The sequence below is a fragment of the Carassius carassius genome, chromosome 2 (assembly GCF_963082965.1).
Source record: "Carassius carassius chromosome 2, fCarCar2.1, whole genome shotgun sequence".
NCBI lineage: Eukaryota > Metazoa > Chordata > Actinopteri > Cypriniformes > Cyprinidae > Carassius > Carassius carassius.
In genome coordinates this window covers 31,454,134-31,477,918 of record NC_081756.1, presented here as the reverse complement: position 1 = coordinate 31,477,918, position 23,785 = coordinate 31,454,134, and the positions used below count along the sequence as shown (strand labels likewise).

At 36.0% G+C, this 23,785-nt stretch overlaps 1 protein-coding gene across 6 annotated transcripts in view; it reads left to right on the top strand.

The window, feature by feature from the left end:
• LOC132108228 (serine/threonine-protein kinase BRSK2-like) overlaps nt 1-23,785 on the top strand; it is a 153,482-nt gene that overhangs the window by 82,755 nt on the left and 46,942 nt on the right. For all 6 annotated transcript variants that reach the window (XM_059514904.1, XM_059514921.1, XM_059514896.1 and 3 more), the window contains exons 3-4: nt 13,495-13,580; nt 14,999-15,139. In XM_059514904.1, coding sequence (XP_059370887.1) covers nt 13,495-13,580; nt 14,999-15,139 — 227 coding nt within the window. The remainder of the gene's footprint in view (nt 1-13,494; nt 13,581-14,998; nt 15,140-23,785) is intronic.

The following is a 23,785-nucleotide window of genomic DNA, read 5'->3' as shown; positions in this document are numbered from 1 at the left end:
TGATGATCCTATAAATTGTTGATTTAGGTACAATCTTAGTAGCCACAATATCCTTGCCTGTGAAGCCATTTTTATGCAACGCAATGATGGCTGCGCGCGTTTCTTTGAAGGTCACCATGGTTAACAATGGAAGAACAATGATTTCAAGCATCACACTCCTTTTAACATGTCAAGTCTGCCATTCTAACCCAATCAGCCTGACATAATGATCTCCAGCCTTGTGCTCGTCAACATTCTCACCTGAGTTAACAAGACGATTACTGAAATGATCTCAGCAGACCCAGTCAGTGACGTCACAATATGCTAATTTGTTTAAATTCATACCTACGTCATCACCATCACCAAAATGTTCCTTTTTTTTTACATTGAAACTTGAAAAAGAAAAAAAAAAAAAAACCTACCGACCCTTTTTTATTATTATTACTGTTACTGCAAACCAAAATATTTTTAAGGATGGCCTGAGGAATGGGTACAGGTTGTTGATTACACTTTTAATTTATCATTATTTATTTTTAAAGCACAGTAATTGCAGGAACGATCCACCTGTCCTGAAGAAACTTGTTCAAGGTTGTAATAGTGATTGCCCTTAGGAAAAATGTATTGCTCTGTGGTTGCTTTTCCTAAGCTCAGGAGGCTTAGATGAGATTCTCATGTGTCTCTCATTTTAGTATCATCAGCATTTCAGATGTTTCTCCTAAAATTCCTTAGGAGAAATGGAAGTAGACACAAAAGAGAAATTAGAAGTATTTGAGAAAATAAGGGTAGCACTTTATTTTACAGTCCTGTTCCTCATGTACATACTATGTACTTATTATAGTAATTACAAAACTATGTAATAACTAGATACTAACCCTGTACCTACCCCTAAACCTAATGTAGTTACCTTGTATTACCAGAACTTTCTTAGATAAATACACCGTAAGTACACTATAAGTACATGTTAGTACACGTACTGTAAAATAAAGCGCAACCAAATAAGAGTCAAAACAGAGAATGTGTTGGAAGAAACAGAGAATATATCTCTATGGTCTTGCTGCAATCTCTATCAAGACTCCATTATATGCATATTTTATTGCTCAGTGGTTGCTCTTTCTAACCTCAGGAGACTTGTTGTGATTCTTATGTATTTCTCATTTTATTTTCAACAGTGTCTCACATGTTTCTCCTTAAAATCCTAAGGACAGATAAAAGTAGACATTATTGAGACATAAAAAAGTTCTGAAAGAAAGTAATCCAAAATGACAATGAGAGATAAACTTGTCAGAAACTTGTGTGGGAGATCTCTTTTTTGTTTTGCTGTAATCTCTTGTAAGACTTCATTATACAAATGTTTTACTGCTCAGAGGTTGCTGTTGCTTTTTTATTGCAATGGGGTTTTTCACCTTTAATGGTCAGGACAGTAGGAGTAGAGAAAGGAAACAATTGGACAGGTGAGAATTGAACAGGACCAGGAAAGTACCTTTAGCTGGGATTCGAACCTGTGTTGTCTGAGTTGCAATTGTGTTTTTTTTTTTTTGCTTTGTTTAGTATAATATTTTTGTCTTGTACAGCCTATTTTTGCGTGTATGTAAATATAGGTTATGGTTTCATTTGTTAAATCACTGTGCAGTAAAACACTGTCTACATAAAACAACTTCAAATATGACAATGCTTTGTATTGTCTTTGACTGAAATGGTGTAGATTAATGACAGTGAAGCCAACCAGAGGGAATAAAAATAAAAATTTAATAAAATAAAAAAAAGAGATCTCTTTACCATTTCAAATGAGGTTACCTTAAGATTGAATGGAAACTCCTGCTTCTCAAACTTGTCTCCTGAGAAAAAACTCTAACACTCTCACAATGGTCTTCTTCAAAGCTTTAGAAAAGATCTCAACAACATCACACATTGCTCTCAGATTTTTCTCCTTAGCTAGAGACTCTGGTTCTCTCACATTTGTCTTTTTTAAAGCTTTAGAAGAGATCTCAACAAAATCACACACTGTGCTACGATATTTCTCCTACACTAAAGACTCGAGAGCTTTCACATTTAATTGACATGAAATATTGATCTGAGTTGAAATTATTTTATTATGAGAAAATAAAGACTACTAACACTAGCAAATCTGTTTGTCTGGGACCACTGCCAATGGTCAATTATGTTTGATGATATGCTTTTTCATTATAGAAATATATCATTTGACCAGAGTTATCAGAATCAAGTATTTTAGAGAGCTATGTAATATTGTATAGAGGTAATAATGTGATTTGTGAATGGAGTTGTGTGGGTGGTGATTAATTAGGCTTGATTGTGATTTTTGAGGTTCAGAAGTTACAGTTTTCCTCCCTCAGTCCATTCAGAAGCTTCAGCTATTCTGTTCAGCTATATAAGCCATTGTCACTTCTTTTATCTGCTCTTATATAAGAAGGATCTAAACATCTTAATTGCTGTAAAAATGTCAGGGGATAATAAGAAAGCCTCTCTTTTATTATCAGCCGGCTTTTAAGTAGACTGGTTCAAAAGTTTGGGGTTGGATAGATTTTTAACAGTGAAAATTGTAAAAACAATAATTTTGTGAAATATTATTACAATTGAAACTTTGGACTGTTTTCCACTGTAATGTATTTAAAAATGTAATTTATTCTTATGATGGACAAGCTAAATTTTCAGCATAAATAACTCTTCAGTGTCACATAATCATGAATAAATCATTCTAGTAACACTTAACAGTAGCAACAGTAGTGTATCTGTATAAAGTAATCTGTATAATTAAGTGTTACTTATAAGAATAAACTGCATATAAGGGGTCGTTTAAGAATGAATAGATAACAGTACAATTTTTTATTGATGATAATATATCAACTTTATGGTACATGTTTATACATGCTTTCTGCCACAATCGTGTTTTTCCACAATCCTATTCCCCTGATACTTGGTGCATCAGCATTGACTGGTCATTTGATCAAACGGAGAAGACCCCCAGGAAACAGGAAGGAGAAGATAAAGGAATGCTGTTACCTTTTCATTTGGTCCCTTGAGTGACCTTTAACCTTCCTTCCTTCCTTGCCAAAGTCATTATGGCTGAACTGAGACAGGAGCAGTAGAGAAAATGTCCATTATGTGAGATTTATAACTGTGGTTCATGTCTACTGCTGCCTACAATGACAGATAAATCTATTGACGTGGACACCTGTGTTCCTTGATTATGATTGCACAGATGCCCTGAGACAGTGTGAAGGTGAAAGATGTCTTTGTGACGTTAAATAGCTGATCTGTCTACATAAAAAATGGTTTCACACCTGTCTACATTAAAACTGGTTTCAGTTTTATAGCCTAAAAACAGATTGCTGACCTTTCGTGAAAGGTTACCTTTAGCACTCTGTTTAAGGAAAGTTTAGTGAAAGTCCTGCAGGATTTCAGCTGAGGGTACGCACAAACATGTAAAAAAATATTTTAACCCTGAAAACAGCAAAAAGCAATGGAACGGTTCCGGGATGGGGGTGATGTTTCCATTTTTGCCTCAAGTCCCTGTTAATTTCAGACCGTTGGCCAGAGGAAGTCAATATGATTTAGTGAAAGAGCGTTAACCAGCTCATCGAAAAGAGAGAACTGACTCAAAAGAATGGTTAATTGGCATTTGACAGAAATACAGAACACAAAAAGTTAATAACTACTCAGTAAAAATGTTTCTAAGGTCAGAGCGCTCATGGTACACAGTGCGTACAGCCGTACAGCTGCGGGCACCACTGCCTGGGCTAAAGAATGATCTGAAAAGTGATTATAAAACCAGCTTGGCTTATGAATTAATTAGATGGCATAATGTAATCATAATTAATTTGCTGAAAAACAACTTGGTTCACACTGGTTGTGTGTCTGTTAGTTTGTTTCAGTGTTGTTATTGTACAGTATACTAACACTATTAAGAATTTTTTTTTATTAATTGAAATAAAGCTGAAATAAAATGAATGGAGTATACGGAGTAAGTGTCCAACATATTGTATCATTGGTAAGTTACAGTATGAATTATAGGATATCTTAACACTTCTTCAGGACTCCAGATTCTCTAAACCAGAATGGAGTCAGTGGGCAGTTTTTCCTTCGTACAGTAAATCTTTACTTGACCACACAGCACACTGTGACTAGTACCACGCCATTGAACTATTGATTTAAATACAGCATGTGTGGCTGTGATTGGTGTGCGAGATCAAGCTGTCTCTTCAGGATGAGTGAGTGATGCAAAAGATGGATCATAATTACTTTTCTCTAGGAGCACGGGAGTCTTTTAGCATGTGTCCCTGATCACGGCAGGGTGATTATAATGGCTTCTGTCATAAATCTATATCCACAGAACTGGGTTTATGTTTAACGTTGTCATATCTGCTAGAATACACACTTTTTCTTATTTCTCTCTTCAGTGCGCAGTTGAAAGTTTTCCACCCCCTGTATATAGTCTCATGCATCAATATCCAAAAGAACAGAAAATGAAGACTTAACATATTGACTGTACCACTCCCTTTTCTTGGGAAATGGCTGCATTCTTCCCTAGTTTGTTCTTCTGTAAGAAGAATCTAAAGCTAGAGGGTTAAAAGCAGCACAATGAGATTCCAACAGTGTATTTTTGAGTTTGCAGAGAAGAGCCTCCCTGGATAGAAGTTTTTGATCAATTAAAACACATTCCTTTCATATTTAAATCAATGTTTTTCCACATTTCTTCCTCACTGAGCCCAGGGCAACTAATTTCTGGAAGGTCAAAAGGCATCAAAGCAGTTGTTTATTGAGGGTAGGCGCTCTTAAAGCTCTCAATATTCCTATGCAAATGTGCATGCATAAATTTTGAATTCATGCCAAGAGAATTTCTTGTTTTGACATTGGCCTGTAAGATATAATCTGCAAAGTTTACTTAAGGGAAACAACAACATTACAACAAGCAGAATATGCACAGAGGTGATGTTTACTGTTCAGCTCACCTAAAGCCACGGTTTATGAAATTGTCCTGGGAGACGTTTTCCGAGGAACTCTATCAGAAAGTGATCTTCGGTGGACCCAGCAAACACTTCCTCCTTGTAGATCCTCCAGCACATCATCCTAAATTCCGACTCACTGCACTCTATTTCCAAATCCAATTTCTCGATAGCAGACATGCTAATCACACGCCTCTAATCACACGTTTCCGGAAGCAATTTAGGGGTGAAATTAAACTTTTCAGTTATAAATATTCAGACTCTGTAATGTTTGTGTGGCCTTAGAGCAAGTTGTGTTTTATTTTTAACACTCGTCGTGCATCATGTGTGGCTTTAAGGGAGCAGATCATTGTGAGACCAAATACTGCTTGTGTGTCATGGGTCAAGAGGCAGATTGGCTGCGAACAGAACAAAGCTTTGTACCGAACACAGAGCTGCAGTTATCTGCTCGGTCCAGATGAGGGGACAGAGAAAGACCAACAGGATTGTGTGCAGAAACATTTTGATTTTTCAAACCTAAAGCAGAAATCTGTGTCTGAGATCTCTTGGATGTCAGCAGTGGTTTAGGAGGTCACTCAGGTCGCTCTTTAGACTGGAAGAGTTTAGAAGGATGGGATAAGGTGTGTGGCACAGCCTTGCTTACAGTATGTTTACTGTTATACTGTACCTCTACTTTCACCAATGAAAATCAAGAACACTGGGACATCCAATCATTATTTATTTTGAGTACGTTAAACAAAAAAATAAGCACATTTTGGTCAAAATGAAAGTGTAACAAATGAAAGTTTTCATCACTTATTCACCCTCATGTCATTCCAAACCCATATGACTTAATTTATTCTGTGAAACATAAAATCATTTGACAAATGTCTTTAGTGTTTTAAAAAAAAAAAAAAACTGTTCATCAAAACTGTTTGGTTACCAACATTCTTCCATTGAGAAAAAAAAAAACCTGAAAAATATTTGCATTGCACAACCAGTTCCATATGTATGGGTTTTCTGACATAGTAAACTTGTTCAGTAGCTCATCTGTACAGTACTGTTCTTGGGATATGCAGCACTCAAGTGTGAGTCCTGTCAAACATGAGCCCTGATAAAAGAGCTCAAAGACTTGTAGAAGCAAACTAAAATGGCATGGTTTCCTCAGCAAATGTGTTTTTTTAATATCATATTTGGTTTTAGCACTATCAGTTTAGAGTTTAGTATAGATGGCAACATGATAGAGGATTAAGATTTTAGCACTGCCACAATATGTACAACAGCCAAAGTATTAAAACATTGCCAGATTCACCTTCACCTAGTTCTGATAAAACTGAACATGCTTTCAAATGTCCAAACTGAACATTTAACTTTAAAAGTGTCACAAAACCTTCAAGAATCAAATCTAATATAATTTTGCAGAAAGTTGCCCACAGGCAGATTTTTTCAGTGAAACTGGTTTGTAAATAACCATTATATTTGAAATGTGGTCCTGTTGGTGGTACAGAAACTGCACCTGTAATTCTGTATCATATTGTCCTCTTTCTCTGCTGTTTTCCTTTCCTCCTTTCCACTGAGCTTTCTTTCATTTTCCATCCAGCCGTTTTCAGACATACTCACACCTAAAGGATCTGATTTGAGCCACAGCTGCTGATTGGTCACATACTGTAGATGGATTGGCTATCATCGAGGGATGGCAATTGTGTTTAATATCCACCAATATCCTGTACGGTGTGTCTCTGGAGATATTAGCTAAGCCATGATATGCCTCCCAGTGCTCCTCATCCCACATCCTAAGCCTTTAGTGAGACGTCAAGGTCTGCTGCTTTAACCCCCTAAGTGCTCAAGTGTCTGTTTCCACATGTGTTTGAATTAATTAGTTACAAAGCCACAGCAGCTCCCAGGAGGACTGCTGCTACTGAACAGCCTCCATCTGTATTAAATAAGCACAACTTGAGTGCTTTCCTTGCACTTTTCTATATTGTGTTTTTTTTTTTTTTTTTTGGGGGGGTTTTCTTCATCTACTGCTCTTCCATCACTATGAATGGGAAGTTGGTGTGTTCTGAGAGAGCTTGAGGAATTAAGATGGATTAGAGGAAAGCGGCATCAAGGATAAATAGATCAGGGAACTGATAGAAGGACAGGTGATCTGTGTCACGTTTAAAGTCGTGATCACACTGACAGCAACTAAACCCTGGAGGACAGCACGTCTCTGTGCTCTTGGTTGATTAAAGGTGTTCCTACATCACTGCTGTGTTCAATTAGGTGGTGCATTTCCATTGACAGTCACTGCTCACTGATATGGACATTTTTGCAGAGACAGTTAACACAGTGGGCCTTATTTTAACGATCTTCAGGTGCACTCAGGGCGTGTCCAAATCCACTTTTGCTATTTTAACGAAGGAAAAAACGGTCCGTGTGCCAGGACGCATTTTTGGAATGGGTTGTCCCTATTCTCTTAATGAGTAATGGGCGTAACGTTCAATAAACCAACCAGAGTGTCATCTCCCATTCCCTTTAAGAGTGAGATGCGCTCGCACCATGGGGGATCACTATTTACATGGCGGAATTTGTTGGCGGAAAAGCTGAACGCTTCTCAAGCGAAGAAACCGATCTGCTCATGCGCGAAGTTAAAGCACGCGAGCAGATCATCTACGGGACAAGCAGAAATCCACCAAAGCTCCACGCAATGAGTCAGTGTATATATATATATATATATATATATATATATATATATATATATACACTATACTATACTATAGCCACTGTGGCTGGTGGATTTCAAAATCTACCAGCCAATCAATGTTTTTACCAGCCACTTTCTTGTTTTTAACCGACAATGTGTAACTGCATGTGAAACTTAATACTACAAGATCTACAATACTTAAGCAGTTTATTTAATCTCAAGTCTAAATGAAATACTTACATTTTCTCTTTCAGTGATGCTCAAAAATGCTGCCTATCTAGGCAGCTTACTAGGTTTTGAAACAGCCGACTCTTGTTGAAGTAGCTCATTCTCTCAACTCCGTAGCCCAACCGGATGATACACTGAATGCACAGAAACATTTTTGCGATATTCTAAACCGTTTTCATACGGAAAGGATTCACCAGTATAAGTGTATTATTTATTTTATTTTTTTGGTGTAATTTCTTTTTTTTTTCTTCTTTTTTTGTGGTTGAGGGAACACATATAGAGAAGTTTGACAGAGACATGACAGTATGCAGAAATTTGTGCACTATAACAAATTCAGCTCTTCACGCGATCTTGTATATCATGAGCGTGGCTATAAAATGTACTGTAAATAACCAATAAATATATCACTCCGCCAGCGGCACTAACTTCAGCTGCAAACACTGTACTGGGAACAACGCCACCATTTCAAGCCCAGTTTACACCACCTTTCTCCACGGAGCTGCTTTGGATGATATTACACTTTATTGCTTGTTGTACACACACCAGGGATGGAAATTAACTTTTTTAACCAGCGGCCCGATGAAACAGTATGCTATTTTTATTTACCTGCCACGGTGGCCGGTAGGTGAAACGAGTTTACCCGCCACAACACAAAATCACCCGCATTTGGCTGGTGGCGGGTGCTAATTTCCATCCCCGATGTTAACAGAAAGTTGAGTTTGAAGGAAAAAGTGTGGGAGAAAAAGATGCACAACCAACCAAGAGAACCGCAGCCTTATGAGGATTGTCAAGATAAATTGATTCAAGAATTTGAGTGAACTTCACAAGGAATGGACTGAGGCTTGGGTGAAGGCATACAGATGTGTCAAGGAGTATGACTACAGTTGTCATATTCCTCTTGTTAAGCCACTCCTGAACCTGAAGTCCAGTGTTAAGTTTCCACAGTCTGTGGTGATTTGGGGTGCAATGTCATCTGCCGGTATTGGTCTATTGTGTTTTTTGAAAACTAAAGTCACTGCACCTGTTTACCAAAACATTTTGTAGCACTTCATGCTTCCTTCTGCTGACCAGCCTTTTTAATATGCTGATTTCATTTTCCAGCAGGATTTGGCAACTGCCCACACTGCCAAAAGCACCAAAAGATGGTTAAATGACCATGGTGTTGGTGTGCTTGACTGGCCAGCAAACTCACCAGACCTGAACCCCACTGAGAATCTGTGGGGTATTGTCAAGAGGAAAATGAGAAATAAGAGACCAAAAATGCAGATGAGCTGAAGGCCACTGTCAAAGAAACCAGTGCTTCCATACCACCTCAGCAGTGCCACAAACTGATCACCTCCATGCCACGCTGAATTGAGGCAGCATTTAAAGCAAAATAGCCCCTACCAAGTATTGAGTACATGTACAGTAAATGAACATACTTTCCAGAAGGCCAACAATTCAACTTATGAAGTATTCTAATTTGTTGAAATGAATGAGTTGAGTGTTGAGTGAATTGTTCGGTTTTTGTTAAATGTGAGCCAAAATCATCACAATTAAAAGAACCAAAGACAAACTAATTCAGTCTGTGTGCATTGAATTTATTTAAAACACAAGTTTCAAAATTTGAGTTGAATTACTGATGAATTACTAATAAATGAACTTTTCCACGACATTCTAATTTGAGATGCACCTGTATATAGAAATACAATACACATGCATGTATATATTTAAGGAAAATATGTTATGTTTATATTAAATATATTTATATATAATATGAAATATAGGAATATAAATGTAAATATTTTCAAAATATATATTGTATGTATGTGTATTTATTTATATATACATAATAAATATACACCGTGCAGGCGTGCACATACATATATCATGTAAACAATTGTTTATTTTATTTTGGATCCGATTAATCGTGATTAGGCTAATCGTATGACAGCACTTATATATATATATATATATATATATATTTATTTTTTATTTTTTTATCGAAAGCCAATAACGATAATAATGATGATGATATATGATCATGATATATATAATGGTATATTGCAATCTTATTTTATTTTATGTGGGTTCGATGGTCATTTGGCTATAATTTATACGCTTAAATATATCAGCCATTTTATTTCTTTATTACCAATAGTGATAACATTAAAAAGCCACCATTCTTTTGGTCAATACCACTTTGACTTTTGATACATCATGCATCCCTGCTCAGTGGCTGTACCATCCATAGTCAGTCATGTTTCTAGAATTCGCCAAATCTCATTATTTGCTTTGTCACTGCAAATTAGTGTCACCCCTTAACTCTGCTTGAGATTGCCTATGAATGCATGTTTACATATGGGTAAGAATGACTGGTTGTGTGTGTGTGTGTGTGTGTGTGTGTGTGTGTGTGTGTGTGTGTGTGTGTGTGTGTGTGTGTGTGTGCGAGCCAGGGCTGCTCAGCCAGTGGGCATTGGAGAGTTTGGACAGAACAGCAGAGCTCTGGAGAGAAGAGACAAACACCTCCTCCTCCATCGCATCATCACTTCATGAGCTCTTCACACACACACTTTTGCAAATTGCCAATAAAACACATAGTTGCAAACACCCATAAAGTCACACATAATGTATAACCAAACCTTTTAAAGACAACAAACAGACAACCACAGTGTGGTTAAATGTGCTGTTATTGGTTAAAATCTGATGCCTCTCCAATACACTGGAGTTGTGTCCCAGTCCCAGCTGTGAGAACATGAGCTCTGTCTGCCTTCATTTGTCGTATGTTGTGTGACCATCCCCACAAGTGCAGTTTTATTAGCATGCATCAACACACCATCTGCAATAATAAATTATGTTAAATCCATTAACAAAGGCATAGGTTGAAAGTTGTTTGTTCAGGATGTGTTGAATAATACACTGTTAAATTTGTGTTCTTAATTAAATCTGAATTGCAAAGGGAAGAAAGTACTCAGTGACACACACATTTTCACACATTTCTTTTTCTCTTCCATTTGCTCTCTCAATATCCGGTATTAGTCATTCATTTTTCCCTCTCTGCTCAAAGCCAGTTGAGAAATGAAATCTCTTTCCTGTCTAAAGCCCTGCGTGTCATTAGTTGAAAACAAATACATCAATGTCATTAATGTCACTGACTTTTTAACCTTGTAATTTGATGTCATACCCAAACTGAAATCTTTCTCTCTAGGGAAATTAATCACTTTTGTTGGCAAGGAAGATGCTCTTACAGTGGTGCTAATTGTTTAACATGGAAACTCAATAAAAAAGGGCACTGAGGTGAGCCAGTCTCCTTTCTTATAATGAAGAATGATGCAGATCACTGCTCTGCTCCTATCTGTTCGCATAATCAGATGAGTGTGTGTGTACATGTGTGTGTATTTTTATTGGATCATTAAAAGCATAACAAATACCTGGTTTGCTGCTGCTTTCTCTCTTTATTTGACTTGTAGTAAGTGTTAGAGTTGGATTGAACTCATCTGGATTCAGTCTGGATTACTGGAGTTTGTTGATAAGATGAAGTCTCCATTATCATATGATCACAAGTGCTGTTTGGCAGACATGCAAGTAAATGTTGTGTGTTTGGATGTCCCTCCTCCTGTCTATGCCAGCACAGCACAGCTTTACACCTGCCGCAGACGGATGAGAGTGTGTGTATGTGTGTGTGTGGGTCACCTTTGTCCTACATTGTGAGGCCCAAATGTCCCCATGAGCGTAGTAAAACCTGAAATAACTGACACTGATAAGGAAAGCAGCTTAATAAACACACTGACCAAACCTATTCAAACACACAAATATACTCACACACTTGAGCTCTGTCATTGCTCATTATTTGTTGGGCTTGCTATGTATTCATTAAGAAAAGGTCATGTTATTCTAAGGGCTAACACTGGAGGAATATCTGACATGGGCCAAGTATAGCCTGCAGGATAAATCTGATCGCACAGAGTTCATTTGATTTAATCTGTGATCATTAAGCATTTTTTCACCTTTGCAATCAATTCGAGCACACATTAATTTTGGGTCTCAGCACAGAAGATGCTTCATAAGCAGTTTGTTCTTTCCAAATTAATAAGGACACATAATGCAGGTGAGACTAGCGGTGGCATCACAGGGAATAATCAAAGACTCTGCCCGGAACAGAAACAAGCATCCTGCACATGAATGATTACAGTGGTTGTGTAAACCCAGTGAGAAAGATCATGTGCTGTGATAGATCAGGTAGAAGCTCTCTCTCTCTATATATAGTTCATGAAAGCTGAGCTCAAAGCCATCTGCTAAATAAAGAAGAAAACATTGGAAGAATATGAGAACTGGAGAGAAATGTTGAGAGAAGGTTGCCATGACAGGGATTGATATGTAAGGCAGTCAGTAAAACACAGATTAAAGAAGGAAATATTTCATTATTTAGGTTTTTTTTTTTGCTTTGTTGCAAAGGTCCAGGTGAAAGACCTTTGAAGAACTGGGGCTTTGATGGTGATAAATTGACATGTCTCTCTATCTCTCTCTCTCTCTACTTGGGTCGGCCGTGTTCTAGTTTTGAAGTGACATAATAGATGTGAAGAAGGAATGCTGCAGCCACATGGTTAGAGAGATAGTGTTTGTATGGGACATGTTGATTGAGCCCAAAGAAAGCCTTGTGTGTGTTTGCACTTCTGCTCTGTGATATGAGTCTAACTCTATCTGTAAATGTATTAGATTTTTTTGATGGTGTTAATGTATCCCACCAGTCAAAAGTCTGGAGACACTTGACTCAATTTATGATTGTCATGATCTTACGTTTTGCCCTCAAGTCTTGAAATTAGTTTTGCAGAGAAACAAACTGTGCCTATGGATGCATTTCTTTACTAGAAAACATACAATTGGATCAAATTGTGAATAAATTGTAGCTAACAAGTGTCCATTATACGTGAGACCTTTAATCAACAAATTCTGATGTTTGCATCCATCTGCCCTGGCCAAAATATTCCCCTTTCGGTTTATAACACCTCTGCTTCTGTAATTGTTTGCTCCGTAGAGTATTGATTGGCTGAGTCTAATAGGATTGTGGCTCACTTGGACACTGTACAAGGTTAGTCTCTGAGCAGCTGTATGATGGCAGACATCATGCAGCGTCGACTTCGGCAATGCAACTTTCATTAGTGTGGGATTATCCTTATTAGCTGTTCCCATATTCCCTCTGATAATGAAGTCTAATTATTTGTGGTGCTCCCCCAAAGCAACAAGAGATGGATTTTCCTGCAGCAGCAGGAGTGTACACTCCCCAAAACTACACAAGAATACGATTTCAATATCTAATGTGACACACTTCATGACAGCTGTGATGATGCATCACCCTATCCTGCTACTCTATCCCTTTCCAAAGAGTAATGCAATTAGGGTCCTGTCCACTTCTAGTTCAGCTGAACTCTTCATCATAGGCTCTTGTTATGAGGCCAGCCACTTGCACTAGTGTATTTACGCCAGCCATTGTCTTCTGTTTATTTTCTACTTGCCAAAAAGTGATTAACAGGTTAACCACTTAATGAAAGTGGTGAGATGCTAATTAGGCATGGCTAGGCATTATGCGAGCACAGACTAACCAGAGGCTGTCTCCTTGTGTTTCATCTGACCTCATGTTGTAAAACTCAAACATTTCTAATCGTTTTTTCTCTGTCTTTACAGGTGGAAAGAGAAATAGCTATTCTGAAGCTCATAGAACACCCACATGTTTTGAAGTTGCACGATGTCTATGAAAATAAGAAATATTTGTGAGTATACACCACTTTTGTTTCTCCATGCACCATGCAATGCATTAAATGAGTGTGTATGAGTGGCAGGTAAAATCTGTATCTGTACGGAAGAGCAGACGCGCCGATATTGCCGGATATGTGCATGGGCTCCAGTGGCTGGGCTTAATGTAGTTTTCAATAATTGATAAAGGAGCCACCATGGAGGCAGCTGAGGAATTTGTTTTCTTAATATTCAGATGACACAGATGTATGGGCCGCATGCTCGTAAAGTATTTGCGTATGAACATCTTTACACACACAAATCAAGTATGAATCCATCCTTAATTTGAATATCTCTTGACAGGTAATCGCATGAGAAAATCCTTTAATCGACTAATAAATCAGACGTCTGGTGTGTCAGTGAGTGTTTGTGTGTGTGTTCAAATGTGACTGCGTGTGAATGGGAGTCTGCATGTATCTCATGAATACATGAATGTGTGAGTATGCCATAAATGTGTTCTCCCATCAGACAGGCCAATTGCAGGAAGATATTTTGCACACATTTACACATACACTCAAATCCAGTGGAGTCCAGCATTCTGAGACTTCATTGAAAATGTGGGAAATGCATGTATATTTTTGATTTATGGTATGCAGTGTACCAAAAGATTTGGTCATTTTAAATATTATGGTATTTAATAGATTATTTAAATAAATCACATTATTCAATTTGACTTTTACTCAAGTTGTTATATTCATAATATACTGTATGTTGTAATGAACAATTTAGTTTTTTTTTTTTTAATACAAAATAGAAGCATATTCACGAGTCGTTCCAGACTATTGGAGTCCCCTGTTTGGGGTCAGTACTTTTTATTTCTTTATTTAAGAAATTGATCATTTTATTCAGGAAGGATGCTTTAAATTGGTCAAATCTGACGAATACTTCTCATTTCTACAAAAAAAAGTAAAAAAAAAATTAACAATTCTACTTCAAAGGGAAAAAAATATATATCACAAGTTCCACAAAAAGCACAGCTGTTAGGCAGCACAGCTGTTTTGACACTGACAATAAAAAGAAATGTCTCAAGCTTCTTGAGCACTAAATCAACATATTAGAATGATTTCTAAAGGATCATGTGACACTGAAGACTGGAGTAATGGCTGCTGAAAACCCAAAGATTTGTCATCATGGGAATAAATTATATTTTCAAATATATTAAAATAGAAAGCAGTTCTTTTAAATTGCAATAATATTTCACAATATTATTGTTTTATTGTGTTTTTCCTTTTAATGTGTTTTTTGACGAAAATGAAGCCTTGATGAGCATATAAGAAAATTACTGACCGCAAACTTTTAAACTATGGTGTATATTGTATATTGGCATGGTAGTAGATTTGCCCTGGGAGTTTCAAGCGTGTCAGGATTTCTTACTCCTACTGCTTATCTTCCACAGATATTTGGTTCTAGAGCATGTGTCTGGTGGAGAGCTGTTTGACTACTTGGTAAAGAAGGGCAGGTTAACACCCAAAGAGGCCAGGAAGTTCTTCAGACAGATCATCTCAGCGCTGGACTTCTGCCACAGTCACTCTATATGGTAATACTTTTAGACATCATTGCTGTGTTAAAATCTTGGCACACTCTCTTTAGTCCGGTTCAACAAGTCAAATGTGTTGGTTTTGTTGCTGCTACTGTTTTCACATATCATGTATAGGCATCAGCTGTTGTTGTCCGGCGTGTTGTACTACTGTTTTCTCATTTATTATGTGTGGTGAAAACCACCTCCAGTGAAGCAGTTTTCACTCATTAATAAGCACTGTTGTGAATACTTAATATCATTACATTGAGATATTAATGTTTTTCACATTTTTCACAAGTTTCCAGCCACACACTCACACATACTTTCTGGGTCAAAGATTGATAGCTCCCCTCCAGTGCAACTACAGAAAAGTATCGTTTTTATCAAAGAGTGTATCCTCAAGCCTTTCTCTCCAGATCTTTGAGATATACAGTATATGAAAAATGTGCTCACATTTTCCCTGTATGCTTTCTCTCTGTCTTTTCTGACTATTGGGCCAAAAGGGTTTCAGTTAAGAAAACAAGTAAAGTTTTTGCCTTCATATACAGATCCCGAGATTTTAAACCAATTTTAAGTTGAAATACTTTTTATTTATTTATTTAGTTTGACAGGGACATTGTACATTAATAAAAACATTCCTGTAAATGTTCCAGAATTAGCCAAGGGCTATTTTTCATCCGTAGTCCCTGGACAAGATGTTACAAGTCAACCTAAACAAAATATGATTAAGAATACATAATAGAAATTTTAATAATTACACAATACAATAAAAAAATCTATTTAAACAATTTAAGATCAATTAAAAACAATGCAACAAAATACAAACAATAAGAGGATGTAATAATATTTTAAGCAATATTATATCTAATACGCAGATATACGATTCTAGTGATGACAGATCCGAGTACTGATTAACCAATTCTTCAATTGAGCCCTAAATAAAGCATAAGTGTCTAGATCTCTTATAGTTGTTGGAATAGTGTTCCATTCTTGTGCAGCTTTAACAGAAAAAGCAGATTGACTAAATTTACTTCGTCTAAGTGGTATGATACAGTCTTGTCTTAATGCACCTCTTGTAGAGCGATAATCAGTTGTTCTAATACGAACTAGCTGACCAAGAGGGGGAGAAGATAAACCATAAATAATTTTATACATCAAGCATACATTTGCATACTTAATCATGTTTTCCCAACTCAATAAATTATATTCTTCCAGTATTGGACAATGATGAGAATATACCGATTTCTTATCAAGGACCTTGAGTGTACGTTTGTATAAGGACTCTAATGGTTTTAAAGTCACTGAACTCGCCTGAGACCAAGTGGTTAAACAGAAAGTCATGTGAGAGAGAACCATAGAGTACATAAACATCTTAGCTGCTTCTACACTCTTAAAACAGATGTGTTAAAAACAACACAACCTGTGTTATATCTTAACACACCTGTGTGTCTAGTTAAGGACAACACATTTTGTGTTACTTTTAACTCAACCAGTGTGTTATTCTTCTTTACACAGGGAGTGTGTTAAAATATTTAACACACTAATGTGTCATAAATCACACAATTTGTGTCATAGATGTGCTATTTGACCAGTTATAATGAACGCAAAACAAAAAAGCTTTTTTTAATTTATTTAAAACTTAACTGCTACATTTTCACAAAGTCAACATCCACATGTCATTTGAATTTCATAAAGACATTTTTAAACAATTTTATATCTCGGATTTACAAAAAGGTTTTCTTTGTAGGAAATCATGTGAAGGTTTTACATCAGCAGCATTTCTCAAATGAATCACTTTCCCAGGAAACATTTTTCCAAACTCAGTGTCAAGCTACAACACGGGATTACATAATTACAACACTACTGGGTTTCCTCAGTATGTTCATAAAATATTGAGTCTTTTCGAGTCAAGTTTATGCAGTTTTAACTTCAGAGAGGCATTGTGGGCCATTCCAGGTTATGAATAACAGTTTAAAAAAAAAAGAACAAAAACCTTTACGGCAGTATTATGATTTTAATTAAACTGAATGGAGAAAGATAAGTGGTGGGGCTTGATTTTAGTACACCTTAATCTCTATAGATTGCAGCAAACTGATGGTTGGAGGGGTGTGGTTAAAATTTGTTTAAAGGATAATGTAAGAGAAGGAACAGAATTTCCAGATTATGACTGTATATATAAATAGCATAGATGAATTTCCCACCATAAGAATAGTATTGTGCGCTAACAACGTAAAAAAAAAAAAAAACATTTTGAACTCATGTGGACAGAATATCTACCAGCCATGTCCCTTATTTGCTGACAAGTCTATTCATACCTAGCTATAAGGAAAAGCCATGCGAAACAAAAGTAGCATATTCACGAGTCGTTCCAGACTATTGGAGTCCCCTGTTTGGGGTCAGTACTTTTTATTTCTTTATTTAAGAAATTGATCATTTTATTCAGGAAGGATGCTTTAAATTGGTCAAATCTGACGAATACTTCTCATTTCTACAAAAAAAAAGTAAAAAAAAAATTAACAATTCTACTTCAAAGGGAAAAAAATATATATCACAAGTTCCACAAAAAGCACAGCTGTTAGGCAGCACAGCTGTTTTGACACTGACAATAAAAAGAAATAAATCGAATACGTTTGCGCTGGTAGCGACACTGATCATCATGAAGTTTCCTCCGTAGATTTCGAAGTCTCATCTCAATAAGTCCACTGTGGGAGACTGGGTCATAGAAATGTTCCTGGATGAAAGACGGAGGATAACAATTGTAACTTTTACAAGAATTCATGATGTGTGACAAGCAAACCAGCCGAGTGGATGTACTTTTGGTGTTATTGTAATTGTAATATTGGTAATAAATAAAAAATAAAAACCTAGTCACTAAATTTTAAAATTGATTTGTAACCTGTTAACTAAATAACATACCACACTTACTATTCCAATTTGCATTTATTTAAAGTAGGCTCGATGAGTTTTAATAAGTGCAACTTACAAATCCTTCATTCTCTTCTCCCATTTTGATCTTCAGAGAAGGAAACAGTGTTACCACACTTTCTGCCAACATCCATTTCTCTTCATTACAAGGGTAACTATAAGCAAAACATAGACAAAACATGGAAGAATTACCCAATTCGACATGTGCATAATACATTAAAATAAAATACAGGAACCAAATTCAGTTCAAATTATTAAAAATAAGTGTGTTTTCAAAGAACTCAACATCTATATACGTTATCACATTCACAGTTGTTTTAGTTAATTTCTCAACTGTAAACTTACAATCCACTTTGTTCCACCAACGCACGGACTCCTATCTTGTCAAGGAGCTTTCTTGATGTCTCTGAAAGCATTCCTGAAGCTTCATAATCCTTATATATACTCGAACCATTGCTTTCAATTAGTGCTCGCATTGTGTCCACATCAATTATATTACGTTGATGCTGGAAATATAAAAAACACAAAGTAGTTCTTATTAGATGAGTTAGTGATTCAGTTACTCAAAGTCACTTATATTGCTCCAGAATGAATCACCAGTTTTGAATAGAACTGATGAATGATTCACACACTCATAAAGACTCACTCACACCTTTTTTTTAAAGGTGTTAAAAAAAGGTTCTGCGCCCTAAACATATTACATTTTATTGAAATATATTTGCTGATATTTATTGAATTAATTTATTGAAAACAAGTGTACAGACTTTTAGTTTCTGTGGAATGTGCAAACAAATTCAAACGGAGTGATAAAAATATTGAAAAGAGTGCTGTTATTTCAGCACTCAGTTATATACACAAACCTTCTGATGACTACTTGGACCAGCTTCATGTGTTCTTTGGTGCAACCTTCGAGAAAAAAAAGGCAGTTAAAATATGTTCATTTTCAATGAAAATGGTACTTCATATTACTTTAACTATTTCTGCCATATATTATGGTAAAACATATTACAAGTAGTGTGGTAGTACGCGGTTCCGAATCCGAATTCCGTATTACAATGGACTCTCGAGCGCGAGACCCTGAGCACTCCAGGATCTGCGCTTCTCTTAAAAGGATGTTTAAAACAACACAACCTGTGTTGAGGACAACACGTATTGTGTTACTTTTAACTCAACAGTGTGTTATTCCTGCTAATTTTCTACACACCAATGTGTTATCAATTACACAATTTGTGTCAATTACGTACACGAAATTACACAAACTGTGTTAAAATATTCAAATGAACACATCCTTTTTGAAATGGAGACGTACTCGAATGTCGAAGTCAATCACATTTTTACCGTTAACGTTACCTTGATAAATCATGTTATTGTTTAAGGGCATTTAACTAAACATCAATACATTATGTTTTTTAATGAAAGAGATGCGACAGATAACAATGAAAGTGGTAACGTTACCACTGTGTCAAACCTGTTAAGGAGCTGCAGCGTTTTATCAGACATCATGTCATTTGCAACAAAACAAACAAAGAAAAACAAAACTCGTTAAAAACAAGTTCTCTCCAGAGAATGAGGGACAAACTTACCGAAGTGTATGAGGAGAATTAAAAATCATTTTTGAAGTAACTTAACGTTACTAACGTTAATATCAGACGCGGTTGCTGCCTTGTTCAACACTGCCTCTCGCGTCAACGGAAAATACCCGCAGAGAGTAGAGGTCGCTAACTAAATGCACATTTGACCGTCTAAAAATGTATCTTTTACAATTTCTAATAAAAAATAACGTACCTGATGTGTGCATCCAAGTCATCCACCATCGATGGAAAAAGAGGCGCGAACGTGCTTCTTGAGGTGCGGAGTGACGTTGCAGCAATGTGATTGGATGATAGTTAACACATATTGTGTTGGACACACTGTGTTGTTTCTCTCTCTCTTTCGCTTTTTTTTTTTACACATGATCAACTTAAAATTACACAAAATGTGTTAAAATAGCCATAACACAAAAAATGTGTTATTAATTAACACATCCTTTTTAACCCTCTGGGCTTCTTCGGGTCAAAAAAGACCGAAACCATGTACGTTTTAAATTTTTAAATTTTTTTGCTTCATCGGAGGGGGATGAAACTTGGTGACTTTTGTTGTATTACCTATGTGAACACACAAAAAAATCAAGGAGATGATTCTGATATGTTAAAGGGTCGTAAAAAAAAATTGCACACTTAGCTTCCTACGGGTCAAAAACGACCCACATAGGAAATGAATGGGAAATACAAGAAAATCCGAAAACTCAGAGAAACTTTGGTGGTACAAACTACAGATCAGCCACTGTGCAGAAAAAAAGTGTACAGCAATGAAGGGGTGACACTCTAAAACATCAAGAGTGCAAATAAGACACCCTCCCCCCCACACACACACACCCACACACACAAACACACACACACACAGAGAAATTAACTGGTAAGACTGAAACAGCAAATTTTGCTATATTTTACTATATAATCATAATAACTCCAAAACTATAGCAAGGAGAGTCAAAAGGTAGGTATCGTTTGAAAGAACTCTTTTTAAATTTTTCAAAAATATAAATTAGATTACATTTAGACATTGTCCTGCAGAGAAATTGCGGATAAAAGACAAAATATATATATAATTTGTATTATGATTTTGCATATCTTTCTTATTTGTCATGGAATAACTCAGGAAGGAAATAAGGTAGGAGGAAAATTCTTTTTTAGTGAAGTCCCCCTACATGTTAGCTGCATCTGGATAAAAAATAATAATAATTTGGATAAAGGAATCAAAAGTTACAGCATTTGGAACAGAGATAGCCTTTTTGTACAGTCTTTGACGCCCCCTCATGGGCAATTGTTTCTCCATGAAGAATATCTAGTCATAAAAGCAATAGATTATGTTAATTTTAGGCTCATTGTAATTGTAATAATATGCTGTAAAAAATGAAGTGCCATTTTCAATGATCTGTGAATGTTTCATGAGCTGTATGATGTTTTTGACACATTGCAGTACATTATTTTATAGATTATGAAAAAAAAAGAAATTGTATTTATCACCAAATAACTCAGCAATACTTAAGATTTTTTCAAAGTGGATACATTCACTGTAAAGGTCATACCCTAAGCTTTCAAATGACATCAACTTTGTGTTAATCAAGGCAATATTTTTGAAAAATATGGTAATGAATATTTTCGCAGCTAGGTGGCGCCTGCTGGCGGTACACTCGGTTTTAGAGGGATTACTCAGCACTCGTTAAGAGTTAATAAATGTGATTAGATGCATTAAAAAGCTGAGATCCTAAGCTTTAAAATGATATATAGATTGTGTTGTTCCATTCAGTGGTTGCTTAGTAATTCGATTTTTTTTCTTTCCAAATGGGAATAAAAAAAATAAAAAAAAAAAAGCTATGGCAGCCTATAGGCGGTTACAGGACATTACACACATTTATTATATTTTAAAGCCACTGGATGGCGCTCTTCTCACTTGAATTTTTTTTTATTTTAGGCCTGCACTCTATTTTGATGTGCAATGGTGCATTTATTGAAAAAAAATTAAAATTAAAATAAAATAAAAATATATATATTAATTCTAATGGAAAAAATTGCTCATAAAAAATATATAATTAATGCAAAGTATCATAAAAATCTTTAAAAATTCTAAATAATATACAAAAAATATTATTGAACAAAAATATATTTGATTGGTTTTCCTGGGAAAAAAAAAGTTACATTTTTAAGGCTTCGGTCTTTTTTGACCCGGAGGAAGCTAAGTGTAACCCATTTACGAAGAAGCCCAGAGTGTAATGACATGTTATCTCTAGTAATCTTAAAATTATAGAGATTAAACTTAACCTGCTTGCAAACCTTTTTTACGTGAGCTTTAAAAGTAAGTTTAGAATCAATCAGTATTCCCAGATATTTATATTGTGGCACTACCTGCAGCCTCACCCCTGACACATAAACATCCGGCTCTTTAATAATACTGTTAGACTTAGAGAAAAACATACACACTGTTTTGGACACATTTAGTTGCAATACTGAGAAACAAATCCTTTATCTTTACTGTAGCGTAGTTTCAGTAATTATAAGGCGTAGGATAGTAATGAGGTGACCTACCCCAAACAAAACGAAATAATGGAGGCATTTTACAGAGGTATTTAAAAATAGTTTAGTTAAGTTTTGTTAGTGAAAAAACTATTCATGCTTGATCTTGTCTTGCCAATGGATCAAGATTAAATAAAAAAATTTATAATTAAAAAGAAGCAGCCAATAGTTGCATCGGATTTATTCTTCTTCTTTATTAATCAGTGTTTGGATTACATTTTTTTTATGTATCTTTTAAAAAAACATGCATTACTTGAAACAACAAACAAAATTTTTTATTTGTAATGCTTTAAAATGTTTATTGTTTACACCGCAGTTCATTCATTTTTTAACTGGACATGGAATAAAAGGTTAACATTTCACAAAAAGACAATTCTTCAAAAATCTGAAATAATGTTTAAATAATGTGGTCAATTTTCATACTGTTTTCATATTGATTATTATATAGCAATCCTTAATGAAAATTCTCCTATCAAGATTTTATTTCGTGACTTTAGGATACAATCTTGCATTGTGTTGGAAAAAAGTGTGGATTCTCAAATTTTACTTGAATATTGTGTAAATTAAAATGTTCCCTTTTCAATAAGTTTGAACCCGTCCAGTGAACATAGTATTACTTTACAGAAATTCATAAATGATCATCAGAACAGTGACAAACCAGACAGTTGGACTTTTATTTAAGGGACTTTTATTTCAGAAAAGTTCACTTTAATTTTAAGAGCTATCGCTAATGCTAATAATGTTTCCATTTGGATCCTCCCGACCATATCCTCTTCATATGCTAATATACTAATGCACTGAAAGGCCAGCCATTAGCACAATATTTGCATCTGTTTACCATGCGCTTCAGCAGACACACAGCCTAATGAAGACTGCCGCATGCTTCCAGCACAGCTCAACTAGCTGATGGATAGTTTGAAGGCCTTTCTTGAAAGCTGATGGAAAGCACTGAATAAACAGCATAGCAGGGAGGCATCGCTCGTTTTCGCTTCTGCTCGTTCGCAGCCAACTTCCTCTCTGGGGTTTGAAACCTGCACACAGATAATGTGCTGTATCGATATCCCTCTGCTACCACTGTGTTCACAGGGATAAAATGATGGCTTTCTGGCCCCACTGTGAAAACAGGCAGAAAGACTAAAGTCTGAATCAAGGCTGTCAAATTTTCAGCTTTTTAAATGATACAAGCGCTGTCAGGTACACAAGGTCGTTAGACAGGAAGAAGAAAAGAGTTGAACCAAGTTAACTGAAGTCTAAGTAACTGGGCCTGAACCTCACATGGGGTTTCTCTGTTTATGTAAGCAGTTCCCAGAGTCTGGATGGGAAGATTGATATCTTTTTGTGTATTTTATGAGAAATGCTTCTGGCTTCATGCATTAGCAGTGTAAGTGCTGTTTTACCCTGTTGAGTGCGTGAGAGCTGATTTGATTATTGGGTGTGTTTATGCGATGTTGCCGTTCCATTCTAAAATAAAAGACAGATGCAGAGCTCAGCAGTGCAGTCTGAAGTGCATATTGGGGTCATATTTAATGAGTAGCCTATAAAGGTTGTGATGAACTGCAAAAGAAACTGTAGAATATTGCGATTTCTTAACTTTAGTTCCAAGATGAACAGCTTTTTTTTATGGCAG